At 33.1% G+C, this 18,989-nt stretch overlaps 1 protein-coding gene across 1 annotated transcript in view; it reads right to left on the bottom strand.

Annotated features, from left to right (window-relative positions):
• LOC132749251 (uncharacterized) overlaps positions 1 to 13,088 on the bottom strand; it is a 29,330-nt gene extending 16,242 nt beyond the window's left edge. The window contains exons 1-9 of the mRNA XM_060738971.1: positions 12,665 to 13,088; positions 8,477 to 8,878; positions 5,839 to 6,095; positions 5,149 to 5,308; positions 3,606 to 3,650; positions 3,166 to 3,297; positions 1,711 to 2,769; positions 1,135 to 1,536; positions 319 to 575 (exon numbers count right to left, since the gene is read on the bottom strand). Coding sequence (XP_060594954.1) covers positions 319 to 575; positions 1,135 to 1,536; positions 1,711 to 2,769; positions 3,166 to 3,297; positions 3,606 to 3,650; positions 5,149 to 5,308; positions 5,839 to 6,095; positions 8,477 to 8,878; positions 12,665 to 12,971 — 3,021 coding nt within the window. The 5' untranslated portion in view covers positions 12,972 to 13,088. The remainder of the gene's footprint in view (positions 1 to 318; positions 576 to 1,134; positions 1,537 to 1,710; positions 2,770 to 3,165; positions 3,298 to 3,605; positions 3,651 to 5,148; positions 5,309 to 5,838; positions 6,096 to 8,476; positions 8,879 to 12,664) is intronic.
• Positions 13,089 to 18,989: the final 5,901 nt, after the last annotated feature.

Here is an 18,989-nt window from a genome sequence, read left to right on the forward strand (position 1 = left end):
CAATTAGGCATTATTTTCCGGCTCGTCAGCATTTCTGAAGCTGCATGCAATATTGTTCGGAAACCGTTTTAGCATTCAAGGTCAATTTGGCCTTAAACTTTCAGCACTTGACCCGACACCCAAAAAGTATCATTTACTGCCCACGACAAATGTTTCTATGAAGAATGAGTGCCAAAGGCCTATTGATGGTAAAAATCTTGGTTGGATACCATTTCGATGTACAAGGTTAATGTGACCATAAACTTTGGCCCTGCGACCCCAAAATAAAAAAGATCCATCTATCGTATAAAAATTAAAAGGTTAAATATCATTAGTTACCCAAGACCCAGCAGTTGTGTTGTAGAATAGCACATTGTACGACTTCACATAATAGTTTGAGGAAGGTCCTCCGCGTGTTTCTATTGATGTAACGTAGGAATGCGTGCTCAGTCGTTGTTCCAGAAAGGCGTTAGTAGTCGCTATAGGACGCCACGAACGCAAAGGGTTTTGTCCTAGATATCCATAGCTCTGATAATAGTTTGAACTTGAGGAGCTGGCAGCCATAGATGAATGTACAAGCGCACCTTCAGCATTACCTTTAAAACATAGTTATTTATTTTGTCAAAATAGAAGTATTTGGTCTCAATACACACACTTTGAAAAACGGTGCTACTCTTTCTAGTTTGACAGTTGACATACGTTAATAAGAGGACCCAATGAAACAATGAAAATGATCGGCACATAAATACTAGTATGATATATAAATGATAAGATGGTTTGTTCAATTGAATAACAAAATTTTACAACATATCATCATTGATTAATGATACTGAGAGATAACCATGGCTCATATATAATATATGTCCTTCAAAATTGCCAGTCAACTATTGTATGTACAGTTTGTAAACGGTGCTAAAATAAGTAATATAATTGCTTTTGCAACTTCAGTGTATAAAAAAAAATAATTTTGAGACGAAGTTCTTAGTAATTATAACATTTGAGACTTAAATAACGATATATGGGCAGATTACGAAGTGGTGACATGTAACTTCATTGTTTGCAAATAAGCTTTCGTGTAATCTATTCAGTCATTTAATCGGTATAGAATTAAGAAAACCATGCACGTGACAGAAGTTAAAGTTTAATATCTTTTACCGCCTAGTCCACCATCAGTGAATGCTGCAAGGGTTGAGGAAAACGTGTTGTGTTTGAGGGCAATCCTTCCACCACTTCCACCACCACCACTACCAAATCCATTACCACCACGCGCATATATGACTCCAGACCCTCGGATTGTATTAGCATGGAGAAAAACACTGCCGCCGCTGCCGCCGCCGCTATTCGCACCAGTTCCATCTTCGCCATTTACAGAGAGAATGCCGTTAACAGCAATGTAATCGCTCGAGTTTAGGAAAATTACACCGCCACCTTTCCCGCCATAGACACCACCACCTGGACTACCAAAGTTCAGTGGTTCGACAAAGCTTCCGTATGGAACAGAATCGGTTCTTGCCAGGAAGACGTTTGCTGTACTTCCGCCACGACCACCATAACTCCCTAGATAATAATATTATATTTTACATTTTAATGATTTTACATTAAGAAAGAAAGTGACGATCATTCCATATATGGAGGAAGTTACTTTGAAAGCTTAACCAATATGTTTGAAATATGTTTAGGCAATGGTGACTGTATTATTAACGAAGATGATTGACAGTTTTACCCACTTACCTCCAGAGCCATTCGAGTTGCCTCTGCCGGGGCCACTTGTTGCTACACCATCAGCTGACACTTTGCCTCCAGCTCTTATATCAATTGTTTTAGCGTTTATTGTTAAATTACCAAATGCCAAATGTCCTTCCGTGATAACAGTGTCTGCTTGAATTGACCCGACACCATCAACTGTCATTTTGCCTCCAGCTCTTATATCAATTGTTTTAGCGTTTATTGTCAAATTATCAAATGCCAAATGTCCTTCTATGATAAAAGTGTCTGCTTGGATTGACCCGGCCGTTTTTAGTGTATATACCCCTGCTGATCCGATTCTTAAGTTCTTAATACCAAGTCCGAATGATACTTTACTGAGACTAAATATACCGTTTAGTGTTACATTTGAACACGCTATCGTGATTATGTCTGATATCTGGGGCCAAGTAAGTTTACCGTTATCTAATAGAAAGTCAGTGCAACCGACAAAGTTTGATATGTGCCTTTGTAATGCAACGATGCCTCTAATATCAATATATTGACCAAGGTGCATATCAGATCCAACTGGATCAAACTCAACCTTACCGCTGCTTTTTACAATGAAATTCTTTATGATATCACTTAGTTGTAACTTGTGAGCTTTAAATACACCGTCAACACTGATTTCAGTGGTTTCAATATTGAATTGATCGTTTAGAATACTGAATATTGCATTTGTCCCAATATCTAGTTTTGTACAATTGATTTGCTTTGTTGTGGTGGAATTTATAGTCAGATTTGCCGGACTCTTGAGAATAAAAGATTGGTCTGAAACTTGTAAATCGCCACTGATGTATATAGTACTGACAATCTCTACTGCTGGCACAGCAAATAATTTCAATGCGGAACCTACTTTAACATCAGCGTGTGCGGTCATTCTTTCGTTGACCTGCAAATTTTTATCGCCGATGACATGTATCATAGGGTCCCCAACCGAAATGATATTAGAAACTATTTGATTTGCTCCAATTACCACATGAGAACCGTCGTATATGATAATGTCCTCAATGTCTTGTATAGTGTCCAAAAGAAATGCGGCAGCACCTGCAATGGTAACAATGTGAGAAAAGTTAATGCATAACAACACAGAGATAACAAAAAGTCCTCTCAACCATTTGTCATACCATGGCCAATGCGGCATTATTCTTGATTTATACATTATTTCAGCCTTAAGATAATTTAAGTACATGTATTATGGAAGAGCTTATCCGAACAATCTGAAATATTGATAATGATTTCTCTTAATAAACATAACCAACGTAAATGATGCAGCTGCGTCAACAAATATAAAGACTTAAAATTTTTACTAATGCACTTGCACCTTGTTGTACATTTATTGTTAAATATCAATAAAACTAGTAAGGGTACAATTACATGTCACATTTATTGTTATATATTTGTACTACTAGTATGGGTAGCTTAATGTCAAAACTAAATCACCTTGATTTGAAATGTCTAACCCTTCACATCTGCTATCCATCTTTATGTATGCATTCTTTCCGAAGTTGTTTACGACAAGTGTTGAGTAGCCAGGCTTCCAAAAATAGGCTGTACCAGGACCTCCAGGGGACCCTTAAATATTCATTATTTTACATCATACATATCCTCGAGCAAAGATAAGAAAAGTGAAAAAGGACAGTTTAATAACTATAACAAGTTTATGTAGTTGCGTTGAGCTACTTTTAAAACTACATAAATTAATTGCATTTCGAAAGTGAAACTGACACTCAATGATTTATTGCAAGGTAAAATTTTTAACAGTTATTGTGCTTAGAGAGCCATAACAGTAAATAAAAAACACTCTTTGACAGCAAAGCTTAAATGTATTACAATTTCATAAGGATTTTAGTTGACATTTGTCATGTTTGTATTTATCTTACCTTCACTTGCAGGTGTGCATGTTCCAGCTTTAAACATTGCCGGTCCTTAAAAATAAACATTTTTATCAAAGAAACACATTTTAAAAATGCAGCGTCAGTATTCATTTTGAAAGCAATCAAGTTGTGATTGTGATATGATTGTGTTTTGTATAGTATTACTCAGTCTAATTTTTTATTGTTATTTAGTTCTTATCGGGCTTATCGGGCAAGTGTTGTACATGTTTAAGAAGGCTAGATTCTAAACTACATGTACGTATTATGCACGAAGAACTACATACAGGGTGAATTAGACTTTCATTTTAACTTACTATTATAATTATGTACATTCGATTCAATATAACACTCAAGGAGACAATATTTTAAGAAGAGCAAAGATGGTATTGTTAAGTTGCGCATTTTATAACTTTGCCGTACCTGATATTTAATTAGATGTAGACAAAATATATGGGGTTAGTACCCTATTATTAGGTGATGGGTCTGGGTATTCAAATCCGGTAGAACGGATATCAAACTTTAACCCTTATCTGGCAAAACTGCTAAAGCAACATCCGGAAATGTTCCCTCTATATAGTGAGGAGATTTATGTAGTATTATTCGTCGACAGTTTTTAAGATACTGACAGATGTTTTAAAGCTACACCTCCGTATTGAAAACCAAAAAAGAGGGAGCTCGAAAGGTACAAGAATGCTGCCCGAAAACGCATGGATGAAATCATCACTTGTAATGTAACATAAGTTTACTTTTAAGATCGAGATCGAGAGGGTAAGGAAATAACGTGTTGATCGGTGAAAATGAATGAATATCCTAATGCTGTAGAGGATCGTACCACGACGTATCATAAATCAATGTTTTTTATGCGATAGAAGGATTTCCTGTTCCAGAGGACGGTAGTGTTACTGATGTCTGGTGGGTTTTTCCCCGGCAATTACTGGGCACTATGCCTCAGCCCGTCTTCGTACCGATGTTGGCTGGATCGAGCCTTCTTGATAACGTGCATGACAATAAATCAGCCGAGCCTCGTTCTTACCTTAACGATCTTATCATATCCCTAATACAGCTCTAATTATGCGTCACATGATTATGTTTTGAGAAACCTATACAATAAGAACTACATGAAAGTTCGCTGCTTCTATTTTCGTCACGCAACTGGTAGTGCACATTTCTTGTGCCTAAACACACGAAACACTATATCAAAAAGACGCCTTCCGACGGATACGGCATCTTTTAAAAAACATCCGAGTATTAGGGGGCTTAAGGGTTGAAGTAAGCATTAACACAGCCTACAACTATAATTAATACTTAAATGCCCCAAGTTTAAGTGTGAACATTTAGTGTAATTTTTGTTTGAACCTAAAACCTATTTAACAACTTATATCTGTTTCAGTTAGAAACTATTTGGTAAAAATAAAACTTTGCATTGTTTTAAAGAGTGAACAAAAAAACAGTAAGAAAATATAAACAACAATCTTGAAATCAATGGAACTTGCTTCTCAAATTGTACCACAATAATTTCAGAAAATCTATGTCTAAATAGTTACCCTACCTTCTGTGTACCCATACAATCTAAAAGCCAATTCAATTCCAGATCTCCAAGTCTTTGGATACAGTCGAATTCTAGAGGTAAACACCGGTCTTGGGAGTTTGAATATTTTCAGTGCACTGGTAGGGCTGCTGAAAACGTAATTTTCGTCTCCGAGACTTTGCTGGAAAGTCATAAAAATATTGACATGCAATTATTATCACTCATTTTTTTACACAACAAAAACTATGATTATAATTTATGCATATCTATGTTGACCGCAGACTTCAGCCATTATGTACAATGCAAGGATACATAGGAAAAGATGACTTAGTGGTAAAGGTGTCTGCCTCCCAAGACAGGAAGCATTGATTCGAGCCCACCTGGGACTATGGCTATATCATCGATCTGCCGTGTCAGCTGTATCGGGCACTGCTCAAATAAACTTCAAGCTTTTTTCAAAGTCAAGCCAAAATAAATGTAATAATTATATGTATACATTACTTGTATTTTGTTAAGTGTTATATACAAAAAGTGAATTGAAATCATATTGTGAATTTGTGAAGCATTTGTAAGGAGCAGGCTGTGAGCAAAAACCTTTTCTGACTTTCATAATGGCTTGACATATTTACACGTTTAGTAAGGCATCTTAAAGCTTTGTCTGCAGAATAAATGTTTTCTTTACTTTATTTTTTGTTGAAAAAGAACGCATACCCAAACATTCGAAGACACGTTGTAATACCGGACCGTAAATGATGTTACGTAGTAGCTCGAACCGCCTTTGGTTTGTATCATTGTGACGTAGTAATTCGAATTTAGTACCATCTCAAGGTAGCTACCAGAATAATAAATTGTTCTTGGGCGCCATAATGTACTGCTTGTACCTATATATCCTTTTGATGGATGATAAGTACTGCTCTCATATGAGGTTGCTAACATTGACGTGTGTGGAAGTAGTGCTTCTGTCGTGCCTGTTAAGGATAAATGAATGATACTAAAAAAGTGCTAGTGGACCGCACTTAATACCGTATTCCGGTACATACCGGTCAATGTGTTTGAATGATAAAATACTAATATATCGTCTTTTCACCCGCCAAAACTTACTAAAACGTTGAGTTTATCTATTCACACCGATTTATATACGAAAATGAATGAAAAATGTAAAAATCGGCGAAAAAGATTTTTTTCTTTACTTTGTCAACACTGTAGTTAAAACCAATATAAATCAAGTTTAAATGTTAGTTGTGCGTCTCCTGTCAGCGACTATATGTTTTATACATACTTCTTAACCTTTATGTCATTTACTTGAAGTAGGTCTGAATTTATAGACCCTAATGATTTATTCATGCCATAATTTTGATTCATTTGAAGAGTTTAAAAAAAGTATTGTTTGATTAGGGATTTACTCAGTGAATGCAGGCAGTGACGATGAGAAGAAAGCCAGGCTAGTCGGCCAGAATGTATATTTAATTTTATTTAAGTTTATCTTCTATGCCTGCTTGTCTGTCTGTTCGTCTGTCCACTTTTTGTCCGGTCCATAACTTTGTCACTCATGGGCGATTTTTTAACAATGAAAAGCGGGTAAATTATACAAAAAAATTAATGCTTTAAGGCTTTGAGTCCCAAGTACACATTGAGCGTTCAATTGACGACTCACTCTGCTAATTCACAAATACACGAGCGTACACCTGCTTAAAACAACTGATGCTAAGCTGTAAAAGAATGAGAAGAAAAATTTAAAGAAAATTCGAAAAAAAAAATTATTTTCTTAATAAGTCAATGTACTTGATATTTGAATAAACATTTTCGTCAAATATGTTCGTCAATGTCTAGCAACAACGCCCGAAAGCAACTAACCGTCCTGGTCTTTGTACGCGAAAAACAAGCAAACAAGAATAAAAATCTACACGAAGACGCCGCAAATTAAGAATTTTTTCTTCATCTGTGCAAAATTCAAGCAGGTGGATCATAATAAGAATATTAACTTTAAAGAAATTACAAATTTGTAAATATAAACAGATCAAATGCTAAAAGATATGTTTAAGTTAAGTAATAGAATGTGTCATTGGTGCCTTATCACACTATTTTATTGTAAAGAAGAGAACAACAACTGTGCGATATATTATAAGTTCATAAGAAGTACGGGATCATTACGGGTAGGTCCCCGGTACCATAGTACCCAGTTCAATAAAGCCAACGAGATCACTGAACTTTTTAACCGTTAATTACATTGAATTCGGGCTTATTCATCCTTTCATATAAATTCTTCAGTGTACGTGATCTAAAAATCAAAATATATTTATCTCATTCATAAACAGGACATTAAGGACGTCAAAAATACATAGAAATTATTATGCAAAATTTTATTTTAGGTCTTTAATTTACATTTTTAAATAATCAGAGGGAACTCCTTTTTTCTCTTAGTAAACAAAACATGTTTATGTTATGAAAAAACGTGAGACACACACGTAGAAATATGTTTGTCAAATTATTTTTTTTTAAAAAGAAAAAAAAAAAGGAATGAACATACTATAGATCTATGCATTAAAATTTTAGGATAATTAACTTCTTTTTATAAACGAAGAATGATTTCAATAGGAGATCTATTATGTTCCAAGGACGTATTCTACAGTGCGCGGAGATGTCAATATATTAATGTTAAAATGAGATTATTTTAAGTATCAAATTGCCTGAACATGCATTACATTGACACGAGAAGCATTGTGTCCGTTACTGTTTATTTGAACTAGTTTAAAGACATCAAAATCCTGTTTGTACAAAACATGGTCGTTTTCAATTATCATCTATAAGTAATTATAAGTTTTAGATGTCCCGATAAAGTCGTTGAAAAGAAGGGGAAAATATCATTTAAATTTGTGAAAAGAGATCTATTGTGAATTGATAAAGATTACTTAAAATACATCAAAAAGGTCAAATGAACTTAAAATTAAAAGTTCAAAAACCTCTGATTTTGATTTTTTTAGGTAAATTATAAGTTGTCGTCATCATCATCATCGTCATCATCATCATCATCATCATCATCATCATCATCATCATCATCATCATCATCATCTATGTCGTCTTCGTCATTTTAATTATCATTACCTCATCATTATCATTATCATCATCATTATCATCATTTTCTTCTTTGTCATCATCATCATCATCATCATCATCATCGTCGTCGTCATCGTCATCATCGTCAATAAAATAAGAGTAATGACAACAACAAAATGACCACTATAATCATTGTTAGGGGTGACTATTATCGGAAATAGCCTATTTGTTTAGACTTATCATTTTTATTATTACTCATTTAGTAAAGATTATGAAAACATAATAATGCGTGTACCCCCAAGTCCGCCGTCAGCAAAAACCTCAACAGTAGACAACATTGTATCATGCTTGAGTATTACTCTGCCACCGCCACCACCGCCACCGCTACCACTTCCGTCTCCTCCGCGTGCCGATATCACACCAGATCCCTGAATAGTTTTTGTTATCAGGTATATACTCCCTCCACTACCACCTCCACCGACGGTTCCTGTCGCATCACCTCCGTTGGCTGACACTATACCATTGATTTCTATGGACTCTGTGGCGTTGAGAACTATAGCGCCTCCACCTGAACCAAAACCAGGCCCGCCGCCTTCACTTCCGGTTGTTAGTGGACCAGCAGTTTTTCCATGGGCAACAGATTCGGATTTTGTCAGGAACATATTGGCTGGACTGCCACCTCGACCTCCATAGCCACCTAATAAATAAAACGAGGCATGTTTTTCTGAGATTTTCTTACTTTTATCCATAGCTAAAAATCATAGGAAAGGGAAGATATGAAACTTTGTTCGCTTTATTTTTTTGTTAAATTGTAATTCAGTAAGGTAAGCAGTGACTGATATAAAATCTATCTTTGATATAACATGTAGGATACAAAACACATCTATAAAAATAAACAAAAAACATAACAAATATATAACAAAAAAAAAACACAACAAAATAAAAATCGTTTCTTTTGATCTCAGAAAAAAATGAAGAAGAAAAATGTGCGTTTGGTGTTTTATAACTTTTACAAGATTACGCTTCTAAATCTCTCTTACAAAAAACAACATCTTAAGATAATGAATGATTCATTACCGGACCCATGTAGCGATATTTTGATCCAAAGCTTAAATAAAGGAAAGAAAGAAACATATTTAGGGAGGGTTATATACAATACATACGTAAAAAATCTTATTCGTTACTTAACAATTCACAGTAAATCATTGAAGCCCCGGCAATTTATTTAAGTTCATGTTAAAAAATTAAGTGCGCTGTCTCATTTATTTTCTATTACTTTTTTAACCAATAAATCATTGATGTTTGAATTTCAACAGCATTACATTAGATACAACTTATAAAATAATATATTTGTTTTATCTGTTAACTTTATAACGTCATTGCTGTCCCTTTTCCTTAGATTCCATACTTTCCGCCATTTAATTGTCGCAAACGCTGCTAAATGCCCTAATGAATTCGGCAAAGTTCGATGACGGTTATTTACGTGTTATGTTATAGATTAACAAATAGAATTAGGGAAGAGCATTATTCAAATAATAGTGTACAATTTTGTTATTTACAAAACGGACTTAAAATAAAAATAACTTAAAATAAGCTGTAGCAGTAGAACCACAAGCACCAACACCAAAGACAACAACAACAACAAGCCGTTTAAAGTGGCGTATTGATATTAACGTACTTAATACAATACATTGCCAAGATACAAAGATTGCTCACCGACAACATTTTACGTTACCATTGCGGCATTTAACGACATTAAATGGTGATTACCACATATAACGGCAATGTTGAGACATTTATGCCAAGTGCAATATTAAACCCACACGCCTCCAGATGGTGAAAAGAAAGAACAATGTTACTCTACCGTCCAACAAATAATGTTGACAAAATTGTCAAGAACGTGTTTCTTCTTGGTATTATCTGTTACGTTACTTCTTCAACATAGTCAAGTGTCACTACAGTGATTGGGTGGTACGAAAGATGTACTCGGAATCTGACAGTTGTACGGTTCATTATTTGTATACGAAAATAAAAAAATGTCTCTCATTTGACGAAATTGTAAATAAAAATATTTTACACAAACAATAGTCAATTTCTTTCAACAACTGTAGACTGTAGATTCTGGAGGCACGTGACTTTAAGCCGCGTTGCGACATACTCGGTGTAACATACAGCGCGTGCACAATCGGAACTACTCGGATGTTATTCATAATAACCTCAACGTGATTTAAGTTGTAAACAAAAAATGCGTATCTAATGTAGATATTTGACATCTAAAGGAAAATAATGACTTTTTTGGTAAAATTATGATTGAAAATATTTAAAGAAAATGCCCACTGATATACAATTATAACCCAACAGCTAGACATTTTATATAATAATTATGATAATAATGAACTGTTTACTTTTTATCAATTTTACTTAATTTAGGTGAACTTTTATTTGCTTTTCATTACTATTTATTTCTAGTTTTTCAACAACACCGTTCTTACTTCGAGGTTCTTATCCGAAGTTTGACGGAAAGGGCCGAAAAGATGCGACCGTGCGTGTGCATTAAAAAAATACATTGACGAAGTATAGTGTTGCAAAACCAAAGAATACAAATTGCTTATTATCTTGAGTTTAATAAATTGCACAAACTATTGGGCACATCTTTTCTTTATGACTACAATCTTTAGAATAATGTTGACACCTAAATGCATGGGGTCAATCTTAAGTTTGGATCTCATGCTTTAAATTGTAATGTAATTTAGGACTTTATCTTAATAAGATTGATACAAGATTTGATGGTTTTAACTTTGCATAGTTTAGAAACATATTATGTATTGTTCATCATCATCAATCAATCAATCAATCAATCAATCAATCAATCAATCAATCAATCATCATCATCTGTTCATCGTCTTCTATTTAAGTGAGGTCGTACAATATATAGAAGATATTCAAGTTTCTTCTATAAAATACAGAATTTATTTTCATCGAGTGGTATGAAAATAAATATTTTACGAGTGGCAGTAGCCATGAGTGAAATTTGATAGTTTTCATACCACAAGATGAAAATGAATCTTGTATTAATAGAAAAAAATGAATTTTCTGTTTATTATATACTTTTCTTTTTCTCATTTTTTAACCTTTGGTATAGGAAGAATTGCCTTTTAGTTTTGTGTATTGGCTGAATTAAGAAGAAAGTAGTCCGGCAAGACTCCAGTGAAAATACGGAAAATATGTTTCACTGCAGTGAAATATAAATTTTTACAGTGAAAATACGGAAAATAAAAAACGCATTTTATTTCATCAATATTTCTCAATATTTCATTTATAAGTATGTAATAGATCTCGTTATTATTTGGTTTAAACAGATTTATTCGATATATTTACATTTTGCACGATGAACAATATTTACACAATACATTTTGGGATTTGACAGAAAGCTATGAAAGATTATGAGTGTCCTCTCTCTCTTTACTGTTTGACTGCAACGCATCAAGAGCGCGGGACATGATGATCGGCAAATGATGTTAATAACGGGAAAAAGACCCTAAAATCATACTGACTTTGGTAATTGCTCTCATCTAATTAATTGTAAACATATCCGTTTGAAGTAATATTGGAGACTGTTGTCGGATATGGACAATTGAGTTTAGTCTAAGGATGTGTTTTTGAATTCATTATCTATCTGACTATTAAGTAGAAAGTGATTATTAGGTTGTCGCTGCAAGATTAAAATAAATAAACGATTCTCATACATAGAATAGAACAGAGTACTTTCTTAACTTGTACATACAGAAGTAATTAATATATCAAACAAACTGAACTAAAATTAATAAATAGCAAAATGAAAATCATTATACATGTATAAGTAACAAACATAAAAAGAAATATGAATAACAAAATAAAAACCGTGTTTCTATTCTCTATTGTTAAACTAAATAAGGGCAAAGTCACGACTAGATCCTCTTTTTCTAGGACAATTTGTTCTTGGGGTAAGCTTACAAAGTAAAATATCTTTATACTGTGGCTATATATAAGTCGAGCCCGACGATACTTTTTCAAGATTATGTCAGGACATTTTTTCACCGAAAAGAGTGGATGAGCAAAAACTTGTTGTACTTATGTTAGCATAAGATAATAATGGAAATAAAAAGAATGAAGAAGAATTAAAGCGCGTGACGAACATGCTTTAAAAATGCATGAAATAGGTAAATGAATAAATCATGCGACAATGTACACTCGGTATAGTAGCGATTTTATCTATTACACAGCAATCAAATAGTTACTATCTGATTAACTACTAAACTACTAAAGTATAAAATTCAAACAGACGTCGCAAGATATTTTGAAGATAATAATAATAATAATAATAATAATAATAATAATAATAACAATAATAATAATAATAATAATAATAATAATAATAGAAATAAAACTCGTAAACAATAATTGTGTTCATAATTTACATAAGCTTATCAGAAAGGAAGCCTACCTCCAGATCCGAAACTGTTTCCTTTCCCGGCTTTATTATAGACGAGGCCGTCGGCGGAAATTTTAGCACCAGGTTTTACATCAATTTTCTGAGCAAAAATCGTCACCGGATTCCCCGAATTTAATCTTATTGTTCCATGCACTATTAGATCATCGACGGTTATGTCCGACGGTAAAGTACAGTCTATGTTGTCGGGAATCTCCAGCTTTCCGTTGTTAATAAAATTTGAACAGTCCGTAGCTCCCGCCGCATCCGACAGAGCTATTAATAAAAGCAGCAACATTTTGACGCAGTTCAGCGTCATCATGAATACTGAAGTAATTTATAGTAAAAGTTATTTGCAGTTATAAAAATTACATTGCATTACTATTGTAAGAATGATATTTTAACTATAAGATATACAAGCATGCGATATAACATCTACCGATGCATTTCGCAAAATGGTCAACTTTCTGATCAATAAGTGGATATTTCACGCATGTTTAAATGTTAAAATCGATCTCATTGGTGGATTATCTATACAATACAAGCTATATGCATGATATATTATACGTCCCACAAGGAAGTTATATATGTCGGCTGGGACCCAGATGTCGGATATCGTTTTGTGTTGCTACCTCGGTTAAATAAATCAAAATCAACTGTAATTGGTGTTTAGGCATGCGGCCACACATTTATAAGTTTTACCATGTGCATAAGTCTTTATATATAAAATTTGTTTGATTTTAACAAGTGGTCGTTTTAAGTGGCCGTGAAACTGAATATTATATCATTTTGTCATTTTTGGAATTGCTTTAATAAATGACTGCATGCCGGACATTATTTTTTTCTCATACAGTCCTATCGTATATTAAAATTTTGTATGTGAGTTGCATGGTACCTGTAATGTTAAGACTATGACTGTGATGCTCTTATTCCCTGCAACAAAATTTATGCATAATATATTTAATATAATATATGAGCCGTGTCACGACAAAACCAACATAGTGCGTTTGCGACCAGCATGGATCCAGACCAGCCTGCGCATCCGCGCAGTCTGATCAGGATCCATGATGTTCGCTTACCAACCCTATTACAAGTAGAGAAACTGAACAGCATGGATCATGATCAGACTGCGCGGAGGCGCAGGCTGGTCTGGATCCATGCTGGTCGCAAACGCACTATGTTGGCTTTGTCATGGCGCGGCTCATATAATATGCATGTATTTGTATATACGAGTGTAAGTAAGTGTACCTTTTTACTATTTTATGAAGCAAAGGCTTTCCAGGTACACTAAAGAATGAAAATTACCTAAATTTATTGTCTAAGGGACATTTCATTACATTGTTTGTAACTAAAATGTTTCTTTAAGCTAACATTAATTTAGGTATATGTTTATCTTTGTAATATCTAATTTGTAAAGATATAAGAAACATTGTACATGTATAATATTACTATGTTATAATGTTAAACTTATAAGACCATTCTACTTTTCAGTTTCGACGGATTTCGCGCGACAAACTTGTCTCTGTAACAAAAAAAAACAAAACAAAAAAAAAGTAAAATGAATAAAAACAGTACAAAAAGAAATCTTGTTTTACTCCTATAAACCGAGGTTTCAATGCCATCCAAGGGGTGACACCGAACATGGCCTTTATACACAAGTTGGCTTCGTTTGGAGGTTACCTTGTTCTTCTTAATCAACGAAGAATTGTCAGAGAGTGGCATTTATTTACATGTTGATCTTTATTCGGAGGTGATCTTTAACACAGGTTTGACTGTATAGTTACATACAAATATAAATCTAGTCAGATATGAATGATAGTACATTGTCCTTTCTTTACTTGATTTTTTTGAAGTTTTAACAGGAATACATTTAAGCCGCGCCATGACAAAACCAACATAGTCAGTTTGCGATCAGCATGGATCCAGACCAGCCTGCGCCTCCGCGCAGTCTGATCAGGATCCATGCTGTTCGCTATCAGTTTCTCTATTTGTTATAGGGTGTGTAAGCGAACAGCATGGATCCTGATCAGACTACGCGCATGATGCAGGCTGGTCTGGATCCATGCTGGTCGCAAACGCACTGTGTTGGTTTTTGTCATGACGCGGCTCATTTAATGATGTGAAAAAAGACCGTGAGTTGTTTTTTGGTGTTTTTTACAAGGTGTAAGGCCAACATGTCTTTAGATTTATGTAAATGTTTATAAATCAAGTGATTTTGTCTGGTTAAAGAGTAGTCTAGAATAATTAAAATATCAAATAATATTATTATAAAAATATAATTATAATATACACTGTAAATATTTTTGCGATAGTTTAACATTTTTGAAACCTTAACTCACTGACGAAAGAGGACTTTGTTCCAGTCCCCTGGAGTTTCTTACGCCCAGAATGACATAGTTTCTCATATAATCGCACAACATTTTATCCGGGACATCAATACAAAAAAGAATCTTTTGTCAAATATAATTATATATAAATGAGACCCGTCACGACAAAACCAACATAGTGCGTTTGCGACCAGCATGGATCCAGACCAGCCTGCGCATCCGCGCAGTCTGATCAGGATCCATGCTGTTCGCTTACCAAGTCTATTACATGTAGAGAAACTGATAGCGGACAGTATGGATCTTGATCAGACTGCGCAGATGCGCAGGCTGGTCTGGATCCATGCTGGTCGCAAACCCATTATGTTGGTTTCGTCATGACACGGCTTAAATGTTAATACATAAAATATTGTCACGTCTTATGGCCAGGTCGCTCTTTTACTATAAACTCCTTTTGTGTTTAAATCACCTGTTTATACGGACAGTACACATTCATTCTTCTCCAACCTATTAAGCATTTCAAATTAAATAGACATTTTATAACGGACTGATATTTTCAGTTCTTTTAGTTGAAAAATACTTTAAAAGTCAAGGTGAAAAGTTGACATTAAATTCTCATTTACTTGTGTCTAGTAAATAGTCTAAAATTGTTTACCTTAATTGACAGCTATATGTAAGAAGAATTTGAATGATTAAACTCCTATTGAACGTGCTAGACATAAAATAAATCTATCTGAAATTTGAGACTTTATCAAAAAATTGAAATCTCATAGAAGTTAACTATGATTGTAAAGAGCAGTGGTGGAGAAAATTTTTAATTAATTTTACTGCTTGAACCTGATTAAACATGTTATATGTAAGTTTAAAAGAATTTATTTTGCAAGTTTGCAAACCAAACAAGTTATAAACTTACAAATAATGCTTAAATATTGAAACATTGACTTTTTATAGTATAATCTGGATGAAAATATGACCTGGCAACTCTTTTATTACGTAATACTTGTAAACATGATATTAACTGGTTTATTACTAATTTACATATTAAAGATTGGCACAAAGATGAGGCAATCTTCACAAGGCAATAATATTGTACAGCTAAATGTTAAATCCGAGTACTATTTCAGTACTATACGCAGTGATAGTGTGGTTGATATGTGTAAGTTCAAATAATAATAATAGTTATACATACATGTAATAAGTAAAGAAAAAAGAAAAAAAAATAGCTCAACACATTTTCGATACAAATACAAAAAAATGTGCAATGTGCTGTTAAGATAGCAAAATGTAAACAAAGTAGTATTTTGACTTCCATACAAAATACTTATTCACTATATTTATACTAATGGCCAAAGAGCAAAATAAGCAAAAGATATTTCATCGATATGGCCCATAACTGTAAAAAGATACCTTAAGTAAAAATGGTTTTGAGAAATAAAAATGATAGCTTAATGGTGACTCAATGGTCTTTAAATAAAAGGTTCGTGCTCCAATCTTATTTACAACATTAATTATTTCATCAATATTGTACTATGAATTATCTTTTTATATACTGAATATAATTTTGTTTGAGCAAATGTATAAATGAATATGTAAATGTTTCTTCGAAGGCCTCGAGGAAAATATGATTGGTCCTAATTAATTAATTAATCATTTGAAAAATTAATTAATTAATTAATTAATTAATTAAAAATTTTGATTAATTAAGTAATTAATTAATTAATTAATTAATATGTAAATGTAATTAATAAATTAATTAATTAATTAAATTTGATTAATTCATTAATTAATTAATTCTTCAATTAATTAAAAATCATTAAGGTATTTCGTTTGATTTAATTCCATCTATTAAATTGGGAAAATGCATGCCGAAAACGCAATAAATAATTTATCATGCACCTCGACCTCGATCAATCCTCTTTAGCAATAAATACATGTACATGTGTATACAATTTTGTACGCTCTTGGGTTAATTAATCACCGAGGTGATATGGGGCCAATTTCACATGTTCAATATCAAATTACAAAATTATCAGATACAAAAAGCAAATTTAATGAAAAACAAGTATATCCTATATGATGTTTTTTCTTCTTCTGTGTATTGAACTCATTAACGATTGAGTTTTTGATAAGGTCGCCATGGAGTATTTATATATTATTAATAGAGGTTCAGTGCAAATGCTTGCTTTAACTTATCATTTCAATGCTTGAGCAATCATGTGTTTAATGACAAATGCTGAAATCAGTACCTTTTATCTGTGTTTTATGTTATAAAACATTTTTATACTATTTTGCGTGAAGATATGTGCTATTTCGTACACACGCATTAACAATATAATTTATTTATCTCGCCGAAGTAATCATAAATAACTGTTTTATTTATGACCAAAAATAAAATTCTTCGTTTAGTACATTTATAAACTTCGATTTCCTTCTTCGCGCGTATAAATCCAAAAACATCAGACGTAAATGGCATAAGTTATTTTATAGTTATATAAACTAGTAATAGTAATATGTTGTGTTTTTTTTTGCTGTTTTTTTTTTGGGACAGAAAGAGCGCTATCTGATTCTGTAATTTATGCATGATTTATGTTTCACGCGAAACGTTGTTTTAACTTCCGTTTTGCTATATTTTTCTAGTCCTTCGGGATCATTGTTTCCAGCACTTTAAGTGCTGAAAATTGAGTACCACTCAAGCCGGTGCTAGGGGGCGCGAGAGATGTTGCTTTTTTCATTTATCCTCATGTACATATTCAATCAAATGGAGTCTGCATTTTTTATTTTGTTGTCATTTATGATTCCGAAGGATCACCCTTTTACCAGATTTTATAGTTCACAACAGCAGATGTCAAGTGCCGTGTGGTAGCTGTAAAAAATTGCCCCGTACTTCACTTAAGTGTTGTTAAATTTTTCTGGTCCTTCGGGATCATTGATTCCAGCACTTTAAGTGTTGAAAAATAAGTACCGCTCAAGCCGGTGTTAAGGAGAGGGGAGTGTGAGGGATTTTGCGCTTTTTCATTATTCTTCATGTACAGACTCAATCAAACCGAGTCTGCATTTTTCATATTATTTTGTTGTGATTAATGTTTCGGATGGATCAAACTTTTTTCCAGATTATTGTTTATCGACCAGTTTGCTAATATCCCGACAAGCCATTGATTTCTAACAATAGACGAAGGAGAAAAAGAAGAAGAGACGGTTAAATGTAAATTTCGCGACACGCTTTCTGACAATAATAATAAAAATAATAATAATAATAATAATTATTATTATTATCATTATGATATTAATACCGATAATGACAATGATAATGGAAATAAATGAATAGGTAAATAAATAAATAAATAAATAAATAAATAAATAAATAAATAAATAAATAAATAAATAAATAAATAGATAAGAAGAGTGAAAATATAGATAAACATTTACAACAACAAATCAGCGGCGGCAGCAACAGCAACAACAACAACAACAATGACAACCACAACGAGAACAGTAAACAACAATTACAACAATAATGAATTATGCAGCTTAAATGTAAAAAAAACACCAATAAAATATATATTTCATCTTCGTAAAGTTACTAAAAGTTTCAGTTGTTGATATCCAAGCAATTCGTTCTTCTGAAAAAAAAAATTGCAAAGAAACAAATAATTATATTTTTCATAATAAAGAATGCATTATGTCAATGAGTGTAAAAAAGAAGAAAACTAGAAATGTGTCGTCACGCCACGGATGCCCCCGCATGCAGCCAAAATTTCAGATGTTATAATATTTAGTTCCAAATTTGTTTGCACAATTTTTTTTTTCATTTTAAGTTCAAAGCCCTTAAAACTATTCAATGTTAACACAAACTATTTTTATACAAAGTTCAAGGCACTGAAACTATTCAGTGTTAACTTTTTGTAAATTGCATATTGCATATGTGTAGCCAAAATAATGACTACATATACACTTCCACAAAAGTATGAGCGTTGGAACTGAAAATTCAAAATTTTCCAACATTCAAGAAAGATAAC

The sequence above is a fragment of the Ruditapes philippinarum genome, unplaced genomic scaffold (genome assembly GCF_026571515.1).
Source record: "Ruditapes philippinarum isolate M1 unplaced genomic scaffold, ASM2657151v2 ctg4661_1_1_1_1, whole genome shotgun sequence".
Lineage (NCBI taxonomy): Eukaryota > Metazoa > Mollusca > Bivalvia > Venerida > Veneridae > Ruditapes > Ruditapes philippinarum.